Source organism: Fundulus heteroclitus, chromosome 6 (genome assembly GCF_011125445.2).
Source record: "Fundulus heteroclitus isolate FHET01 chromosome 6, MU-UCD_Fhet_4.1, whole genome shotgun sequence".
NCBI lineage: Eukaryota > Metazoa > Chordata > Actinopteri > Cyprinodontiformes > Fundulidae > Fundulus > Fundulus heteroclitus.
Window position 1 is genome coordinate 30,367,889 of NC_046366.1, and position 21,322 is coordinate 30,389,210.

Below are 21,322 nucleotides of genomic sequence, written 5' to 3' on the forward strand. Positions count from 1 at the left end.
TTAGAAAGACAGTCTACGTAAAATTCTGTTGTTTTTTTATTTTGTTTTTTGGTCTTTTAACTCTCTTGGTGTGATATTTTAGTTGTAAAAGAGAGTTGTAGATAAAAAGAAATTGTCGTCGTTGTGAACCCGTAAAGAAAACCCTTTCTAGAGTCGTTCTGACTGCCCTTTGTCCGTTGGTCGCTTGTTGGTGCAGTTCTGTGTGAAGCATTTCTATGTACCTCTGCCGTGGCGATTTCTGCGTCAGATTTGCGTCGGAAGTCAGAAGCGACTACGTGTCAGGAAACGACGAGTCGGCTAAATGGGCGAAGGCGACCAGGCCGTCTGAAATAACCTTTCTGCAAGATTTGAGCTGTTTTTGCTGTTAGGGTTGAGTTTGGTTTAACAAAATTAAAAACAATAGGGCTTGGAGATTCCAGCAGCGACCATGTTAACAAAATTTGAAACCAAGTCAGCCCGTGTTAAAGGTAAGAGTTTGCTAATAACAGGTAGCACCGATGCTAGCCGAGCTAGCGGGCTTTACTTTCATCGGCTACTTATTTCTTAATGTGCGATGGTTAAGAAATGTTGTATATGCTGTTTTATTTTTTAAACACTGCACAGTGTTTTCATTGGCTTGTCACTGTTATCTGTTGATTTGTTCGGATGGTACAAATTGTACGTCTGTGCGTAGCTAGCGTTAGCTTAACCGTCCAGATTTTTGATGGAAATCAGGGTTATACTCTATCTTATGTGTTCTGTTTCAGGTCTGAGTTTCCACCCCAAAAGGCCATGGGTTCTAGCCAGTCTGCACAACGGTGTCATCCAGCTGTGGGACTATCGGATGTGCACACTGATCGACAAATTTGACGAGCACGACGGTAAAACAGTGGCGCAGCTGGCCGGCGTTAAACGCCCTAATGTTGAGCTTTTGTATTGGTTTCCAGATAAAAATTAGACTAAGTTGATGTCGTGTTCGCTGCAGGTCCTGTCAGAGGAATTGATTTCCACAAGCAGCAGCCTCTTTTCGTGTCTGGAGGAGACGACTACAAGATTAAGGTGCACAGACATCAATACACATATATATGATATATTAACCTAGAACACGATCAGCATGGCATATGTGCAATATACACGACTTACATAATGTTTGTGTCTTTTTATTGTGCTGTTTTATTTGATTTTAACACTGAATATATCGGTTCAATCAGGTGTGGAACTACAAGTTGAGGCGTTGTCTCTTTACCCTTCTGGGCCACCTGGACTACATCAGAACCACGTTCTTTCATCATGTGAGTTGTTCCACAACCTTTAACACATGCTTGACCTTAATGTCAACCTTTTCCGTCATTGTTTCGCAGTTTTGGTCCTGTCCATTTGGCTGTTTTTTTTTTTTAGTACAAAGGTTATCCCTACTTCATCGGCATTAGTTATGTTAAATTTTTCAATTCAGTTTTATTTGTATGGCGTCAATTCACAACACATGTCATCTCAAGGCACTTTCCAAAGTCAAATTCAATCAAATCATTAAGGTTGGTCAGAAAGTTTCTTCTAAGGAAACCCAGCAGGTTGCATCAAGTCTCTCCAAGCAGCATTAACTCCTCCTGAAAGAGCGTAGAGCCACAGTGGACAGTCATCTGCATTGTTGATGGCTTTGCAGCAATCCCTCATACTTAGCAAGCATGAAGCGACAGTGGAGAGGAAAACTCCCCTTTAACAGGGAGGAGAACCTCCAGCAGAACCAGAACCAGGCTCAGTGTGAACGCTCATCTGCCTCGACCCACTGGGGCTTAGAGAAGACAGAGCAGAGACAAAAAAAGCAGAGAAGCACACATTGATCCAGTAATCTGTTCTACATTAGATGGTAATAGCGGGTGATCTGTCTTCCCTTTATGGTGTCACAGCTAACGCCATACCAGGTGTACCTTCTATGAAGAGAAAAATGACAGGGAACTAAAAGTTGAAATAACAACAAACAATGCAAATTGGAGAACAGTAGGAGAACTCAGCAGAGTGAGAAAAATAGACCCTGATTTCCTCCAGCAGCATAACTATAGAGATAGCTCAGGGTAACATCTAACTAGAAGCTGTCAAGAAGGAAAGTTTTAAGCCTGGTCTTAAAAGTAGACAGGGTCTCTGCCTCATGGACTGAGTTATGTGTCGGTATTTGTCTGGGGGATGTTGTCTCCCTTTGGATAAACAATTATGTAAGTTTATGTTGCTTTGTAAATATCATCCACTTGAATGAGGCCCCCAAGATTAATTTTGGTTTGGTGGTCACGTATTCCTTAGATTGTATTTCATCAGTAAAGTCAGAATCAGAATAACAACAAAAAGGACGCAACTGCAAATATCTGAGAACAAAAACATGAGATTAGATTTTTCCCTTTATCTATCTCCATATTCAATCAATGACATTACTTCCCAGAAAAGCTGACAAACGGTGATTAAGCACATGGGAATATAATCTATTATTTAAACAGATGGAGGAGAGGAGGATTTGTGGTATGTGAGCAAAATGGGGCTAGAATAATTGGTAATGGGCCAAATTGACGCAGGGTTCTTCTCTTTGTTTAAAGATACGGCATTAGATGCTCATTGTACTAATAAGACATTCTTATTCAAGTAGAATATAAGAATGTTTCTAAAATACTCAGAGTTCAGACCTCGACACGACATGAAAACAATTTAGTCGTTAATGTGATCCAAAAATGATGAGCTGACGAGACAAACACAAGAGTGAGACGTGGCTGTTGAGAAGTGAAGATGTTTGTCGGCTACCTTAGGGCTCAGAGTTGGACAGTTTGAGAAAACCCAACAGAACACCTGGGATTGTGATGCTGAGGTTTCATACTCTTATAGGAATATCCCTGGATTCTGAGCGCCTCAGATGATCAGACCATCCGCATCTGGAACTGGCAGTCGAGGACCTGTGTGTGGTAAGGAAATTATACAAATAAGACTTTAGATTATTTGTAAGAAACGTTTAGTTTTCCAGGCACAGGCCTATTGTTCTCATAGCTTTATCAGTCGCCACATTGCTGCAGAAAACTGTTGAAAGTTCAATTTAATTTTATTTATTTAGCACCAATTCATGAAACATGTCATCTCAAGGCACTTTCCAAAGTCAAATTCAGTCTGATTATACAGATTGGGTCAATATGATCCCTCTTGTTGATTTTCATCAGAACTCTTGCTGCAGCATTTTGGATCAGCTGAAGACTTTGAACTTTATTTTGTGGACTTCCTGATAGTAAAGAATTACAATAGTCCAGCCTTGAAGTAACAAATGGATAGACTAGTTTTTCAGCACCACCCTTCTGCTTAATTACTCAAAAAAGATTAATTTGACAGGTGAAAGAAACATTAACGGTTGGTTTTGTTTGCTCTCTCTCTGTCTCGCCTGCAGCGTCCTGACGGGACATAATCACTACGTGATGTGCGCCCAGTTCCACCCATCTGAGGACCTGGTGGTGTCTGCCAGTCTGGACCAGACAGTGCGAGTGTGGGATATCTCCGGTGAGGGCCTGGGAGGAATGGACCAGAGTGGGCTGCGGTCTGGGGGAGGAGGAGGAGGAGGGGTTGGAGACTGAGTGGTTCAAAGGACGAGAAAGAAGGCAGGAGCAGGATTCATGTCAAGTCCTGACTGTTTTCTTTCTCTCCAACACGTAGAGAACAAATCTGTGGGCTTCCTGCAGAAACACTTCTCCTCTCTGCACAGAGTAAAAACATATGGTCTAATTATGATAATACAAATATTTAATTTTAAAGAATATATTTGCTACCAAACAAACTCCACTTCTGAGATGGAGATTTAGTGAAGCTAAAATAATTTTGGCAGTTGTCAAATAGTTGGAGAGGTGTTTCTGTGCCTTTGCATGCTTCTTAGACCTTTTTGTTGATTTGCTTTTTTCCTGTGTTTACACTAACCGAACAACCTCTTGGCTCTCATCATCTTTCATCGCTTGAATTGTAAAGATGTGGATCTAGGCTCTGGTGTACTTTAATGTTTGTTTGTGGCATCCATGTGTGTGTCGTTGAATTATAATATGCATGATATTCCTGCAGCTGGATGTGCTTCCAGATTTTTGCTTCAAGGAACGTTCACTTTGCCCGTAAACTCATCTCACTCACAGTCGAGGCAGCTGTTTGAAATTCTTCCGGTTAATTTTCAACTCTGCAAGTTTGTCGAATTTTTCTCCATTTAAAAAAAAAAAAAAATAATATATAAATATTCCCGTTATATGCAAGAGACTTGCATGGTTTACCCCCACTCATCTAAAGGTGTAATTTCACGATATTAGCATTACTACTAATCCATAACTCTGACTTCTCCATGTCTTATAACACTGCATGTGACTGAAGAATCCTGACTGAAACATGCATGTGTCTTTCTACCAGACCAGCTACCATCCTCACGTTTCTGGCATTCATTGCCCTATCGGAGCACGCCCACCCACCCATAAACCCACCCACCCACCCAACCCCAATCAGCCTAGTCCACACTCTGCCATCCTCGTCCCATGCTCTTCCAGGAAACATCCGCACCTGCACACGGGTTCCTAGTGCCATCTCCTTCCTCTTTCAATGCTGCTGAGCCATCTGTTCACCACGTTATCTTAACGGGCTGAAATCATTAATACAAACTTCGTTAGCCGAGCTCTTTTGAGTCCTGACGGATCGGCGACGTTTGCCGCGCGGTCCAGTCTAATCAAAAACGACCTTTTCTGTGTAGTGAGTGACTCTGTAACCCAATCAATAGAGCTGCTGGTGGTTGTTTCAAGTTGGTGGCTTATGAGAAATCAGAGGTTGTGTTGGTGCGTTTCATCCCTGTGTGTGTGTTCAGTGGTCCAACAGTTAGCTTCTTATGATCTTGTCGTCTGTCATTGCATCTATTTATTTTTTTTGGTCCAATCTATAATTTCCATTTTGTTTGTTTTTTTCCTCCCCTGTGCCGGGGTTGTGCTGTGTCTAACGTGAAAATGGCGTTTCCCTCCTTGCACGCATTGCTCTGAATGATGGTTCCAGGTTTGAGGAAGAAGAACCTGTCTCCGGGCGCCGTGGAGACGGACGTGCGCGGCATCACGGGGGTCGACCTGTTCGGTGCCTCCGACGCCGTCGTGAAGCACGTCCTGGAGGTGAGCAGCAATCTTTGTTTTTCTCTTCTTTAATGAGTAAGACGTTCCAGTCGTTGGAAGGTTCTGGTTGTGATTCTTTCATTACAAAACAAGAAATAAGTTTTTGTGTTTTTTAATCGTTTGGTAGTTTAAATCAATTCATATAGCGTTAGTTCACAACACGTGTCATCTCAAGGCTCTTTGCAAAGCCAAATTCAATCAAAACATCCAGACGGTTTGGTCAAAAGGTTTTGCTGTTTGGATCTGGAGGAACGTGTTGTGATTGAAGTTTTAAAATTAAGACGTCTGCAGTGAGAAGAGACTCCTTGTAGTGGCGGAAAGTTTAGGATTTTAGTGTTTTGCAAGTAGTCATAATTATGGGGAAAATGTTTAGAGAAATGCTTGTTTGGAAACTATTTTCCTTTTCTTTACTAACTAAAACATATTTTTATTTATTTTTTGATAAATAAGAGACTTTTGACTAACATTGTATTTAAATGAGTTTCTTCATTTTTGATTTGCCACATCTCAGCTTCGGTGTTACTTTCTTTTGTGTTTGTGTTGCTTGCGTAGAACCCACATATGACACACAATTTATTACTGATACAAAATGGACATTTTGCAGGGTTTTTTTTACATCTTTACACTAGATCAGATTTTTAAACCAGATCTGGAGTTCAAAGTATTGCGTCCCATGTTAGAATGACTTTTTCAAACAAAATAAGGGCATCATAGCTCACAAACTGATCCGTGTGGGTCCAGATGCTAGGACTGGGCGCATAATCGATTTAATCTTCATTATTAAGATTAAATTTTTTTTAAATCAAGGTTTTATTTTGCCGATGCACTCATAGAGCTTCCATGAAGAGAACAGCCTGCAATGCTGAATATATGTTTAGGAAAATGTCAAAATATTGTAGAGGAAACTTTTACAGTTAGATGAGACACTTTAATTTACTTATTTTTTTATGTTAGTTTGAAATTACACCAGTGAAGTAATACCAGTTCTTAGCTCATTGTGTAAAACCACTAGCAGCAAAAATTTAGTTATATTTTCATTGTTTATGACGGCAGGGCGGCCATCTTGTTTTACAAGCATGCCTCTCAGCTTGTATTTAGCTGCACTTTTAATTCAGGTCAACTCCAAGATAAAATGCTTGAAATAAAAGCGAGTTTTTAAAATACTTTAATTTCTTTTTGTTAAATGAAAAAGAGTAGCCTGACATGGTCATACTCAATTCTAGTCAGAATTTGAGTCTGATACTGCTCCATAGAGCTGTGATTATGGGGCGTGTTTTGAACGAACCAGGAAAAAAAAATCCTCTGCACTCAATTAGATAGACCTACAACCAATAAGAGCAACGGAGTGTGTGACGTATGTTAAGCGACGCATAGTTGTTGTCAACGGAACTCAATGGTTAGCCTAGCATAAGAAGATGAGCGTTACTGATTTTTGCCGGTGTTGCAAAAAGAATGTAAGGATCCAAGGAGTCCTTCAACACACGAACCTGTCGATATCTTCTAGAACAGACCTAATAGCAGAATCTACACACCTCAACTCCATCGTTGTTGTAAACGAATTCAACCCAAGCGCGCTTTGGTGACATAGTTGATTACGTTACTGTTGATCATCTGTCCATCATCGTATAAAGCCCGCCCCGACAATTTGATTGGCCCGCCAGATATTGGGCGAGCATAGTCGCGCTACTATTGAGCAATGCCAGACCGAACTTCTCGACCAAAAACGTTGTGGGCGGGACTAAGTTCGGAATGGCACCCAGGCTAGAAAAAGAGGGAAATACTCTATAAATTGGATTTTGGTATAATCAAATCAGAGATTTTATTCTTTAGCAATATGAGCCAGCCCTACCAGATGCCCTGAAAAGCAGAGAAAAAGCCCCTTGTGACCACAGCAGTGACCCAGAGGTGAAGATTAGCATCGAAACCGTAACGCCTAGGAATCTGTACATCTGATTTAGAAAAAGTGTCGGACCTAACAAGGGCAGCAGCGCGGAATACCATCAGGCTTTTCACTTCCAAAGTTGTGTGTACCAAGTTTTAGGATAATCTGATTTGTGTCTCTGTTTAGGGACACGACCGTGGGGTCAACTGGGCTGCGTTCCACCCCAGCATGCCTCTCATCGTGTCTGGAGCTGACGACAGGCAGGTCAAGATCTGGAGAATGAACGGTGAGCCACTCAGCCTGGGTTACGCGAGTTTATGCCTGCAGAAAATCCACTGCTGCACAGTTACTTCCTAGTCTGAAATGCATATGGTTTCATCTCTGGTAGATATTTAATCAAGTTAAGCACAAATTCAGACCTCTGCAATCAGACGTAGATGCTGTTTTGCTGCCACTTAGTGGTCATTTATAGAGAATACAAAATAATTGGTAACACTTTTTTTGAAGGGGTGTACATAAGAATGACATTACACTGTCATAAACATGACATAACACCTGTTATGAACATAAATTACTCTTTATGAATGTTTAGGACTGTTGTCATTAATTGTCATTTGGTAAATTATGACACTATTAAAGCAAAGTTGACATTGTTTTAAATGTCTTTGTTATGTCAAGCCCTTAACTTAACCAAATCCCAAGTCAAGCCCTAAATTTAACCTTGTCTCTGTTAATGTCAAGTTGTCATAACAAAGACATTTAAAACAATGTCAACTTTGCTTTAATAGTGTCATAATTTGCCAAATGACAATAAATGACAACAGTCCTAAACATTCATAAAGAGTCATTTATGTTCATAACAGGTGTTATGTCATGTTTATGACAGTGTAATGTCAGTCTTATGGGCACCCCTTCAAATAAAGTGTAACCAAATAGTTTGATATTTGTCTAGTTTGTCAACACTTGGTCCTTTAGTTCTGTTTTTTGCTTAGACGATGAGTCAATTAAACCCAAGAAATGGTTTCAGGATGAGTAAAAAATAATGTTTATTTATGGTAGCTGGACTGTCGCAAACAAACTTTCATCCAATCAAAGTGTGACAATTTGTAGGTTGTTTCATGAATAATTTATACAGGCTAAAACCCGTTTTCTGCATTCTAAAACAAAAATATCCTTCCCTCCTTTTCTTCGTGCGGCCAGAGTCCAAGGCCTGGGAGCTCGATACGTGCCGCGGCCACTACAACAATGTCTCCTGTGCCGTCTTCCATCCGCGGCAGGAGCTTATCCTGTCCAACTCCGAGGACAAGAGTATCCGGGTGTGGGACATGTCCAAGAGGACCGGAGTCCAAACCTTTCGCCGCGATCATGACCGCTTCTGGGTGTTGGGGGCCCACCCGAACCTCAACCTGTTCGCAGCTGGTAGGTAGTGACGGCACCTCGCCTCTGGAGCTAATTTAAAATCTAAAAAGGTGTTGTTTTTTTTTTGTTAGGAATTGTTTAGCTTCATTCTTTAACGGATTGTTTTGCGCCGATCAAACGTCTGACCCGTCTCTTCTAGGTCATGACAGCGGTATGATCGTCTTCAAGCTGGAGCGGGAGCGTCCCGCCTACGCTGTGCACGGCAACATGCTGTACTACGTCAAGGACCGCTTCCTCCGCCAGCTGGACTTCAACAGCAGCAAGGACACCGCCGTCATGCAGCTCCGCAGGTAGGTCGCTTTAGTTTTTGGACTTCCAGTTGCAGCTTTCTGAGAGGATTCAGGCAGATATAAAAAAAAAATCAAATTTTTTATTTTTTTTTGCTTTTCCCAGTGGTTCGAAGTTCCCAGTGTTCAGCATGTCTTACAATCCTGCTGAGAACGCCGTCCTGCTCTGTACAGTACGTACTTCACTAAAAACACCTTCCCAGTTACTACCAGGGTTTCCATCATTTTTTGCTAATAATTTGTGTTTTAATTTTTTTGTTTAGAGAGCCACTAACCTGGAGAACAGCACATACGACCTCTACTCCATTCCCAAAGAAAGCGACTCTCAGAACCCCGATGGTAAAGAAAACCTTCGATTATAGCGCCGCCGTGTGGCGAAAACTGTGTAGCCCAGCTCTAGCTTTAATCATTGGATTCTTGTTTGCTTCACCCAACTTTGTCATTCCTGTAAAGATTTTGTAAAACTGCTGTTTTTTTTTTTTTTTACAGCACCAGAGGGGAAAAGGTCATCTGGCCTGACTGCAGTGTGGGTGGCAAGAAACCGGTTTGCCGTCCTGGATCGGATGCACTCTGTAAGTGCATTTTAATTATTATTATTATTTTTTTGAATAGTGGGTCTGAAAGGCCACAGAAAAACATTTGCCAAATTTTATAGATTTCTCAACAAATAGAAGTTAAGTCGTGTTCTTTCTAATCTTCCATAGATGCACAAGTTGTATAAAAATAGTTTTTGTGAGACCTGATCTTGAGCTGTCATTAATTAGATTTCCAGTGGGACCTATTTACCTCATTTATGACTAATTTTTCCTGGTTAATGTTAATTTCTTACATCCTTCTAAAAATCAAACATCTGTTACATCTTTCCACTGAGAAACTACTTCTATAGTCTATGAAAAAATTTTCTAAAAAAGAAAAACCATACTGCAAAAACGGAACTAAAAGTAAGTAAAACTTTGTTGAAATTAGGGCATGTGTCCTTGATTTCAACACATAAGATGATCTGCCAATGAAATGAGTATTTTGATCCATAAAATAAGATAATTAGATATACTGCACTCTAAATAAGACGATGGAGACGAGTTATTCCTATTTTAAGTGTAAAAATCTAATTTCATTGGCAAATCATCTTATTTACCTGCTCAAATCAAGGACAAATACACTAATTTCAAGAAGATTTGACTTATTTTTAGTTCAGTTTTTGCAGTGCAACAAGTTTTATATTCTAAATCACGTCTTAGCTTTGTAAATATTTTGTTCCTGATTCCTAATTTCTAAAACTGATTATATCATTTTGTTCCTTCACTGCAGCTTCTGATTAAAAACCTGAAGAATGAAATAGTAAAGAAGGTCCAGGTGCCGAGCTGCGAGGAAATCTTCTACGCGGGCACCGGCTCGCTGCTGCTCCGCGACGCCGACGGCGTCACGCTGTTCGACGTGCAGCAGAAACGCTCGCTGGCCACCGTCAAGATCGCCAAGGTCAAGTACGTGGTGTGGAGCTCGGACACCAGCCACGTGGCTCTGCTGGCCAAACACGGTGGGTCAATATCTTCAGTGTGCACAAATCCCTCGGTCCTACGAGGCTTTGTTTCCCCCTTCAAACCAGGTTTTTATTCATTCATTCATTTCTCTTTTATCTATTAGCGATCATGATCTGCAACCGTAAGCTGGAGAGTCTCTGCAACATTCATGAGAACATCAGAGTGAAGAGTGGAGCCTGGGATGAGAGTGGCGTCTTCATTTACACCACCTCCAACCACATCAAATACGCCCTCACTTCAGGGTGAGGCTTCTGTTTTTATTCTCGAAAAGACAGATTTTCTGGAGGCTGAGTTACTTCTACTGTTACCACAGCCTGAAGGGACAATTTATCCAGTAATTAAGGATTAAACTTTGCAGATTTTCTTTTTGCTCATAATGGGAACATTTTTGATAAATAAAATGCTGGTTGCATTAATTTTTTATATTTTTACTCCATTGGCTTGGCAATTTAGGTCTTTCTTTTAAAATGGCAAACAATTTCTACCACGATCTTGGAATTCATGACATTGAACCTTAAACAGAATTCAAATCTGTTATTTTATTGTTAAAAAAAAGTTTTTACATCAGGCACAGTTTGGAAGAATTACCTTTTTTGTTTTTTTTGTTCTAGAGTTTGATAAGTGTAGCAAATCTTTGTATTTCTGGACTTTGTGTCCTTTTCCTGTCCGTATCCATCTGTCTGTGCTATCTTTCAGGTTCCTTATTTAAAGCCTGGCTGTTGTAGAAATGTCTGCCATGAAATCATAATAAACTCATATTTGTAAATAAATATGAGACAATATCTGAAAGAGTGTGACATTTTAACCTGGAAATGTAATATTTCCCCCTAATTAATGCTCCTGTAGAGATCACGGCATCATCCGGACCCTGGACCTGCCCATCTACGTGACCCGAGTCAGAGGCAACAGTGTTTACTGCCTGGACAGGGAGTGCAGGCCTCGGGTCCTCACCATCGACCCAACCGAGTACCGCTTCAAGCTGGCTCTGGTCAATCGTAAATATGACGAGGTTTGTTTTAAACCGCTGTTTTAATCGCACTAAATGTCTGGTTTTTATCGCCGTTGACTCATTTTAGCGTCTAGATCATGGGTGTCAAACTCATTTCTATATTGGGCCACTTTGGCATCATGACGTCATTAAAAGGGCCGGGTGCACGTGTATAGATGATACTTTTTGATTTCAGAATTTAATTTCAGTTCACATAGAAATATAAAAAAAATCACAGTAACATAAAAGTTGCACCCTTAGTCCCAGTTTATACAGTTTATCTGCAAAAATAAACTTGATATTGGGGTGAGTTACACTTTAAATTCATTATTCTGCATCACTTTTTATCCATTTTGACATTTCTGGGTTGTTTTCATGTGTTGTGGGAAAACATATCTTTAGATGATTTATGCCTCTACTTTATGACATGATATTCCTTTTTTGGCTCTTGAGGGCCAGATAAATTGCCCTGATGGGCCGGAATCGGCCCGCGGGCCGTATGTTTGACACCCCTGGTCTAGATTCTCTCACTGATTTTTATCCCTTTACTGCTGTCTCTTAAAGGTGCTCCACATGGTGCGTAACGCCAAGTTGGTGGGGCAGTCGATCATTGCCTACCTGCAGAAAAAGGGCTACCCTGAGGTGGCGCTGCACTTTGTGAAAGATGAGAAGACGCGCTTCAGCCTGGCTCTGGAATGTGGAAACATCGAGGTGAACAGACGGTTTGTCTTTACTAGGAGCTTCTGGAGAAGACCAAGCAGAACTGCTCTCTGTAAATGAAGCTGTTAAAAAGAAAAAAATAATAAAATCCTCTCTCTCCGTGACTTCAGGTGGCGCTGGAGGCAGCAAAGGCCCTGGATGAGCGCAGCTGCTGGGAGCGTCTGGGGGAGGCGGCGCTGCTGCAGGGTCACCACCAGGTGGTGGAAATGTGCTACCAGAGGACCAAGAACTTCGACAAGCTCACCTTCCTCTACCTCATCACCGGTAACTTGGCCAAGCTGCGCAAGATGATGAAGATCGGTGAGTAATGACAGGTTTACTGCTCAGTTTATCTGTTTATTAGCCGAAATGTGACGAATTTCTAACGCTTTTTGCTCGTTTCTGTGTAGCTGAGATCAGAAAGGACATGAGTGGCCATTACCAGGCTGCTTTGTACCTGGGGGACGTCAGCGAGAGGGTCCGCATCCTGAAGAGCTGTGGACAGAGTGGGTTCATTTCCTAGTCATTTCCTCTGCTGCAAACAAAACCTGTGACTTTGAAGCCAAATTATAAACATAAAGTCAGCTTTTTGCCCTGGGACCCAAATATTTCCTCACAGATTCACGTCCTGTTCACTGCAAAAAGGGAACAAAAATAAGTAAAATGTTCTTGAAATGAATGTATTTGTCCTTGAAATAAGATAATTAGATAAACTGCACTTGAAGTAAGATGATGATGAATATTTCCTATTTTAAGTGCAAAAATCTTATTCCATTGTCATATCATTGATACTCGCCAACTTAAAATCAAGGACAAATACACAAATTTCAATAAAATTTTACTTGCTTTTAGTTCCCTTTTTGCAATGTTCCTCTCATCCCATGCGATTTAGTAACAAATGCAAATAAAATGTGTAAATTAAATATAATAACCATTAGGTTAACCCAATGTTACTCCGTTAAAATGTAAATTTTTCTAAACAAAGTAAAACCTTATCAGATTCCTTGCGTTACTTCTAATAAATTAGCCGTAGTTTTCCACTTACCCTTGGGACCACCTGCCTCCAGAAGCAGAGACGCACTGGCTCCACCTCATACTTATGGCTGATTATGATAAATTTAATTACTTTAATTGACGTGCAGGGTTTAATTGCAGCTGCGCTATGCTTTGTCCCAGTTTCAGTAGCCAATGTCTTAAAATCAGGTTAACCACATGGCCACCTTTTTGATTTTTGTATAAAAAAAAAAAAAACTAAGTATGAGGCAGGTTTGTACTTAAAATCAGTTTTTCTATAAAGTTTTATCTAATTACTACAATTATATCTTTAACACATTAATTTGCAAGTGGATACAGTTTAATATAAGAATGTAATTACATTTTTCATAGGTTTTTTCTAACTTTGTGTAACAAGCAGCACCTCAATAAATACAACTTTATACATAGAAATCATTGAAATATAGTTTGCATTATATACTTTTAATAAATAATCCCTCATATCCATGGGTACATTTTGGTTGGTCGAAACATTTTGGTTTTATTTTGCATATAAAACTTTATTTGCAACTCTTATCTGTCACACACGGCTCTCTGAAACTTGTTAAACATGTTGCTGTGTTGCTTTCAAAATGTGGAGTTGTAAATCCTTAGTAGCTTTAATTTTTAATAGGTACAATTTCCTTAAATTTCCTCATTGTGGGACAAATAAAGGTGTTTATTCTCTTGGTAATTAAGAAAATATTTTATCAAATCACACTGGGTTTTGAACTTTGCACACAGTTGAGGTGGAGGTAGGCACATTTTTATTTATAGTTTACGTATAAAGCTTAAGCTACTTATATTTAAAGGCCATTGGTAGTTAATTGATTCATATTTGCCTTGCTAATTATTACCAAATTTAGTCTGAATACCATGAAAGACGGTTCAGTTTGAGAACCATGATGCTAAACTAAGCCGGGTTTCTTTATTTTGATTTCTAAGCGACAACAAATTAGTTTAATCTTTAATGTTTTTTTTGTCTCTCTTTAAATTGCTGTTTGCAGAGTCTTTGGCTTACCTCACTGCAGCCACACATGGGCTGGATGAAGAGGCCGAAGCACTAAAGGAGACCTTTGATCCAGAGAAGGAGACGGTGAGTTGGCAAACCTTAAAATGTGGATAGGAATGGACCAGTTTACTATACGTCGGGCGTTATACAATTGGTCTCACATCATTTCATTATATTCCTTATTACAAATGAGCAAATTCATGGATTAGCAAGAAATCGGATGGTTGGTCTTTTGCCGTTCAGGTGCCAGAAGTCGACCCCAATGCACAGCTGCTGCAGCCTCCTCCACCCATCAACCCTCTGGACACCAACTGGCCTCTGCTGACCGTATCAAAGGGCTTCTTCGAGGGAGCCATTGCATCAAAGGGTAAGTCATCCGACGTCATGAGACGTGTTTTACATCGTCTTTTTAATGTGCATTTTGAAGCATCGCATTAGAAAAGTTTGATGGAAACGGCAAAATTTGAATCATCTCATTAAATCTTGCAGAAAAACAGTTTTTACGGTCTCTTGAGGTAATTTTGAGGTTTTTCAAAAAAGAGCCAATGAGGAGATGGAATAAGTCGAATAAGTTCTGATGTAGCGAACATTTCCCTCACATGACTGATCAGCTTTTTCTGCTTCCGCCGTCTTCCTCAATGTTCCCATTGGGGCTGGATGATAATTCAATAACAATATATATCGATCGGTGGATGTATATCGATGATAGAAAAAAAGGGGTCAACAAAAGGTTCAGTAGAATAACTGTTTTCCTTCCTTTTACATTCTAGCCTATCATGTAGGTTAATTATACATCATGACATCCTCCCAACCAATCACAACACAGACCCAGGAATGCTCTGTCACCAAGCTCCGCCCCTTCAAAGAGTTCAGCTAGCAAGCATTCTTTTGTCTTTTTTTTTTTTTTTTTTTTTTTTTTTTTTTAAACTTGCAGTTTGGGTAAAAAGTTGGTTGAATTAAGGGCTGAGTTTAAATTCAGTGTTAGTGTTTTGTATCTAAAAATAGGCAAATAAGCAAAAACATAAAATGGCCTGGGCTGCACTTAAAATATAGGTTTTGAATTTGTTTATAATTATCGATTTCAATCAATATGATTTCTGTTATCGATGTTTTTTTCTTTTTATATATCGTCCAGCCCTAGTTCCCATAATGCTGGAAAACATGGCTGGAAGCAACAATAGGTACCATGTTTTTCGGACTATAAGTCACATTTATGTAGAAATTTATTTCACACAATCCAAGACTAAAAACAGATATTTAATCTGGTAAGGCAACTTATTCATGCATCCACAATCGGCTGAATAATATGGAACATACCTGAGAGAATGCATGGGGTAAATTAGCACAACAAGCCACCAATTCCAACCCGGAGAATTTCTCATCAGAGCATTTCGGTCTAATTACACTGAGATTAGACTGTGGGCGTAACGATGCTATGTGCACAGCTAACAGCACAACACAGATGTTTCAGAGCAACATAAAGCTGGCGTGTATCAGCGAAGTTGTAAACCTCCCTCACAACAGCGCTGTAAGCTAGCGTTAGCAGTTATTAGCTTCATAGAGAGCCCAATAACAGGGTTCTGTTGTGGTCTGGGCCCTTTTAACTGCACCTCTGCATGAAACAGCAAAACAACACATATACATGTGTTCAGTCTTTGTTGTTTATAAGTTAATGTTTTGATTTTTAAGTGGTGCAAGAGCAGCATATAGTTTTCACAGGCCTAGAGCGCCCTCCTATGGCTATTAGACGGTAATGTTTACTACTTGGTTCATCGTGGTCAGTATGATTTACCATTTAAATTTGATATACAAGTCGCACCTCACTATAGTTCACAGGTTTGGCCAAACTATGGCAAATAGTGTGACTTATAGTCCGAAAAATACGGTACATGTGAACCGACAAGCAGACTCGTTCATTCCTTAATCTCATTGGTGAAAAAAAGAAATGGCAACACAGTCTTTAAGACCTCGCTCCATTACTGATCTGTGCTAGTTTGCAACCTCTACTTCCTGTTTATCAAAGCGTATCGTCAACGTATGACTACGTTACGCTTTGCTTTGCCTGGTTATTTTGCTGCAGTCCAGTAGCTGGAAACACGTCTGATTCTTATTTTCTTTTATGCGATATTTTAAAAGTTTGCTCAAAAATCACATAAAACTTGGACGGAAACACAGCAATGTATTGAGAATAGGAATAGTTTTATAATTATGTTTCTGTAGCTAAAGTCTCTAAAACCTGTAAACTCGCACTATATCCTATAGTAATGGTTTTTTTTTGTTCTTGTTTTAAGACTAAAGGTCAGAAATGTTCAATTCAATTCAATTCAATTCAATTTTATTTATATAGCGCCAAATCATGAAACATGTCATCTCAAGGCACTTTACAAAGTCAAGTTCAATCATATTATACAGATTGGGTCAGATTATACAGATTGGTCAAAAATGTCCTATATAAGGAAACCAGTTGATTGCATCAAAGTCCCGACAAGCAGCATTCACTCCTGGGGAACCGTAGAGCCACAGGAAGAGTCATCTGCATTGTACATGGCTTTGCTGCAATCCCTCATACTGAGCAAGCATGAAGCGACAGTGGGAAGAAAAACCACCCATTAACGGGAAAAAAAACCTCCGGCAGAACCGGGCTCAGTATGAACGGTCATCTGCCTCGACCGACTGGGGTTACAGAAGACAGAACAGAGACACAACAAGAGAAACAAAAAAGCACAGAAGCACACATTGATCTAGTAATCTGTTCTACATTAGATGGTAATAGCGGGTGAGCCGTCTTCTCTGGATGATGTCACAGTTAACAGAACGCCAGACCAGGTGTACCTACTATGAAGAGAAAAGAGAGAGAACATAAAGTTAAAGCAGTGAACTCTTCAATTTCTCTATTGTTTGTTGCAGGTAAAGCCGTTCAAATGGCTGCAGATATGGATATGGAGGCCGCTGGAGGCGAGGGTTGGGGTGATGATGCTGAGCTGGCTATGGATGAAGGTAATTCAGAAACACTTCACCTTTTTCCAAAGTTTCTGTGTGTTGATTGCCTTAACTAATTTTTTTTTCTATGTTCACAAAACATTGTTGTTGTTTTTTTATTTTTCTTAATTTCTCCCAGACGGCTTCATTGATGCCCAGGACGGATTAGGCGACGAGGGATTAGGGAAAGAGGAAGGAGGAGGCTGGGATATTGATGAAGAAGTGGAACTTCCTCCAGAGCTGGTGAGAGGAGATGTGAAGTTTTCCCTGGAAGCTCCTTTTGTTTTGATCTAATTTAGTGACAATAACATTGAATTTTCTTGACTTTTCCTCCCAAACAACAGGATGTAGCTGTCGGAGCCGGTGGATCAACAGAAGACGGCTTTTTCGTGCCGCCAACCAAGGGGATGAGTCCAACCCAAATGTGGTGCAACAACTCCCAGCTGCCAGTGGACCACATCCTGGCTGGATCCTTTGAAACTGCTATGAGAGTACGCTTAAAGCTAGAGTTGATAGTCCACCAATCCTAACGGGTACCGTCCTGTCACACCAATGCACGCTAAACTGTTACTTTTCTTTCCACAGCTGCTCCACGACCAGGTTGGAGTTGTGAACTTTGCCCCGTACAAGTCCCTGTTCATGCAGACACTGTCCAGGGGTCGGACCTATTACCTGGGGCTGCCTTCTCTGCCTTGTCTGCGTGGGCATCCTCAGAGGAACTGGAAGGTATAGCTGTTGGATGTCGTACAGTTCAGCGTTTCACTGTAGCTTCAAGTTCATCCCGACCCATGGGTCATTTTTTTATTTATTTTTTGTAGGATTGTGGGGCGAAGCAGGGGCTTCCCGCTGTGGGGCTCCGCCTCTCCGACCTGATTTCCCGCCTTCAGCAGTGCTACCAGCTGACCACGTCTGGACGGTTCGAGGAAGCTGTGGAGCGCTTCAGAGCCATCTTGCTTTCTGTTCCTCTGCTGGTGGTTGATAACAAGCAGGAAATAGCAGAGGTGAGCAAGTCTAATCAGTACATACGTGTGTTTTATGAAATGTTTATTTCAGGATCGGAAGAGATCGGCAAACACAAATAAGGACTCAAACACTGTTTCTGTTAGAATATAAGGCACACATTTATTATTCCCCACAGGACACAGCAACACAAAACAACAAGCGCTTCGCACACGCAAAGTAGCAAGCACTTAAAGCCGACAAGCTTTCAAACAGGCGTGTTGTTCCATCTCTTACCATGGTTAGGACTGGGAAGTCGGTCAGTCCGTTTAGAGCACAATCCACGCGGCCGGGCGTCCATACAACCCACGGCTGACTTCAACGACTGAGGGCGGTCCACTCCTTTTTATACCAATAAACAAAGTATCAGATGGGAGCGAGAGTGGCCACTTCTCCCTCCCATCTGAGCTGTTCGTCCCATTTCCAAAACAAAAACTGTTCCCAGCATCTCAGCAGTGTGTGAAGCAAAATAATATTGCAAACCCAGATAATAGTGCAAATATAAGCAAAATAAGGAGTACAGAATCAGTCTTTCCCACAACACATTGTCATAGGTTCCCACCACAAGTTAAAACAAGTTATAACAAAATAATACATGTGGTTCTTAGTTTAAAACTAGCCAGTTTTTCCCAAAATACATTGTCAAAGAACATAAATAATTCTTTAATATATCAACGTGTATGGATGGCATTGGATGTTTACAAGCCACCATTGTAGGGTTTTTAGCTGATATGCATTTTTAAAAAAGTATAATTCCTGTGTGTTCTAGGCTCAGCAGCTCCTCACAATATGCAGAGAGTACATTGTGGGTCTGACTATGGAGATTGAGAGGAAGAAGTTGCCTAAAGAAACATTGGATCAACAGAAGAGGATTTGTGAGGTAAAAACAATGATGATCGTACCTCACTGCTTTACTCTGACTTTCTTTCTAAACATTCAAGCCCGATTGTTCTGTTTTGTTTAACCGTTGCTGCATGTTTTTTTTTCCCCTGCAGATGGCCGCTTATTTCACCCACTGCAACCTGCAGCCAGTCCACATGGTACTGGTGCTGCGCACAGCCCTGAACCTCTTCTTCAAACTTCGCAACTTCAAAACAGCCGCAGGATTTGCACGCCGCCTGCTGGAGCTCGGCCCGAAGCCGGACGTCGCACAGCAGGTCGTCACGGTTTCTTTTCTCCAAATTTAGAAGCGTCGTGTTGTCATAAATAAATGACCAGCACTTACTTACTGTGGTCTCCCCCTCCCCCTGTGATTTAGACTCGTAAAATCCTGGCAGCTTGTGAGAAGACCCTGACCGACACTCACCAGCTGAACTACGACCCCCACAATCCATTTGATCTGTGCGCTGCCTCCTTTGTTCCCCTCTACCGAGGACGTCCCGTTGAGAAGTGCCCACTCTCTGGAGCCTGCTACTGCCCCCCTTACAAAGGCCAGATCTGCAGGGTCACACAGGTAGGCGTGGACACCCGTCATCCAGGGCAGTGGCGTCCATATTTTACTGCGTCTCCTAAAGGGGATAAGAAGTTGATTTATAAATAAGGGAAATTTAACATTTGTTACTAAAGTAGCCCTAGGAAAGCACATTAGTTCACACACAAACTGTTTGCCAAAGAGGAAAAGTGCAATTGAATAAAAATAACTCATATTAAGCATTTTTAAAGGACAATTGTCATTGAATAACATGGCAATGTGTCATGTTGGATGTTACATGATATTTTGTTCCATTTCACTTTTTACAACTATTCACTGCCTTTTTAAAAATACACAAGTTTAAACAAATCATATCACATCAAATGACACTATTTGCAATATAATGTGTTTTTAATAAATGTAAATCTAGTCTTGTTTATTCCAAAAAAAAGGTCTTTATAAATATTTCCAATAGATATGTTGGATGCATTTTCAAAATATTTTAGTCCACCTGTAATTTCACTTCATTGGAAATTATGCTTTAAAGCAACGTTCTAATGAGCCAATCAGTCCAGTCCACTTTATTTTTATAGCACATTTAACAACAGAAAACGTTTCCAATGTGTTGTACATAGCAAAAAAAATAAACTAAAAAAGACACAGAGGACTACACAACTACACGGTGTTAAAAGCCAAAGAATAAAAGTGGGTCTTAAGACGAGACTTAAAACACTCCACTGTGAAGTGAATGATATTAAGACTCATAAAGCACTTTAAAAGCTCAGAGTTTGGGTTAATGTCCCTCGGATTACTGTAAACCCTGTGAAAATTATGACATGTCAGGTAACTAAATTGTCCTTTTCATCAGCAGAAAGGTCAAGATTGATATTGTAAATATGTTGTATTTAACAACTATAGAGAATATTCTGCCTTGAAACAAAGGAATTCTGCTCGTTTGTTTTTTTTCAAAGTTAAAATTTATTTAAAATTTAATTTAGCAATTGCAAAAACTGAGTAATGTCCCTATTACTCAGTTACAAACCCATTATTAAACTATACTTGTATAGAGGTTTTATATGATGTACGTTTAGGTAGAGCCATATAATAAGTATACTTAGGAAAGGAGCTTAAAGTTTAGATTGAAAATTTTTATTGTTTTTGTATCCTGTTTTTTTCTTAGGTGTATCAGTGGTTTAGTTGTGATGTTATTAAATAAAATATAGAAATAATTATTAAACAACTGAAGTTCTGACAAGTTTCCAAATGGCTCCTTAATTGTGAGATTTTTTTTTTATCACAAAATGTGGGAAATAACAAACCTGTTCAAGGGGTTAGCCATCCTTGCTTGTTTTTCTTATGTTTATGTTAAATCTTCCTTTCAGGTGACGGAGATCGGCAAGGATGTGATCGGCCTGCGTGTGAGCCCACTCCAGTTCCGTTGAGACGAGAAGAAGCTCAGCATCGACATCCAACATCCATATTAGCGGTGTAAAAAATTTGGAGGCTGAACTAATATCTGCTCACAATGATGCTAACCACTTGAGTCATAACACTCTTGTGTCTTTATTCCATGACTTTCAAATAAATATAAACTTGCTTTTTCTGGTCAGGGCTTCTTTGTCAACACTTTTGTCTTTTCTTCAAGCGTATAGAAAAATGACTGTTTGCTTTGTCTTGGCTCAAAGTGAAAATTTCAAAGTGTGTGGCACTGTCTCTTGCATCTGAAACTATAATAAAAAAAATGCCTGTTTCTGAACAGAACTGCGTTGTGTGTGCGTGTTCCTGTTGCGTTTCGTTAGATGTGGTGTGGAAGTGGTTTCGGTCACACCTTGGTCAATGAACCCAGAAGAGAGTGGGTTTTTCATGTTTGAGGCTGGATATATGCACCACAGGGCTAAGGATGCCAAGTGAACAGGGAAAACCGGAAAACACGGGTCCATGTTGAAATATTTTAAATTT

General features: G+C 40.3%; 1 protein-coding gene across 1 annotated transcript; it reads left to right on the plus strand.

Annotated features, from left to right (window-relative positions):
- The first annotated feature begins 254 nt into the window (after positions 1–254).
- Positions 255–21,124, plus strand: copa (COPI coat complex subunit alpha). Its single transcript, XM_036138585.1, has 30 exons — positions 255–467; positions 747–860; positions 965–1,038; positions 1,191–1,271; positions 2,842–2,918; positions 3,389–3,498; positions 5,008–5,117; positions 7,186–7,285; positions 8,200–8,418; positions 8,558–8,708; positions 8,812–8,878; positions 8,969–9,044; positions 9,195–9,277; positions 10,014–10,239; positions 10,347–10,485; positions 11,090–11,252; positions 11,796–11,942; positions 12,062–12,251; positions 12,341–12,436; positions 13,970–14,058; positions 14,218–14,341; positions 16,882–16,971; positions 17,093–17,196; positions 17,298–17,444; positions 17,539–17,679; positions 17,772–17,954; positions 18,722–18,832; positions 18,948–19,109; positions 19,211–19,405; positions 20,746–21,124. The coding sequence occupies exons 1-30, from the start codon at positions 428–430 to the stop codon at positions 20,803–20,805; spliced, it is 3,669 nt and encodes a 1,222-aa protein (XP_035994478.1). The 5' UTR covers positions 255–427; the 3' UTR covers positions 20,806–21,124.
- The last annotated feature ends 198 nt before the right edge of the window (positions 21,125–21,322 follow it).

What these genes read in the sequence shown, in the direction of transcription:
- copa (XM_036138585.1), top strand. Translation starts at nt 428, where the DNA reads ATGTTAACAAAATTTGAAACCAAGTCAGCCCGTGTTAAAG. An exon ending in TGGAACTTCCTCCAGAGCTG is followed by an intron (nt 17,197 to 17,297) that starts GTGAGAGGAGAT and finishes CCCAAACAACAG; the next exon opens with GATGTAGCTGTCGGAGCCGG. An exon ending in AACAGAAGAGGATTTGTGAG is followed by an intron (nt 18,833 to 18,947) that starts GTAAAAACAATG and finishes TTTCCCCTGCAG; the next exon opens with ATGGCCGCTTATTTCACCCA.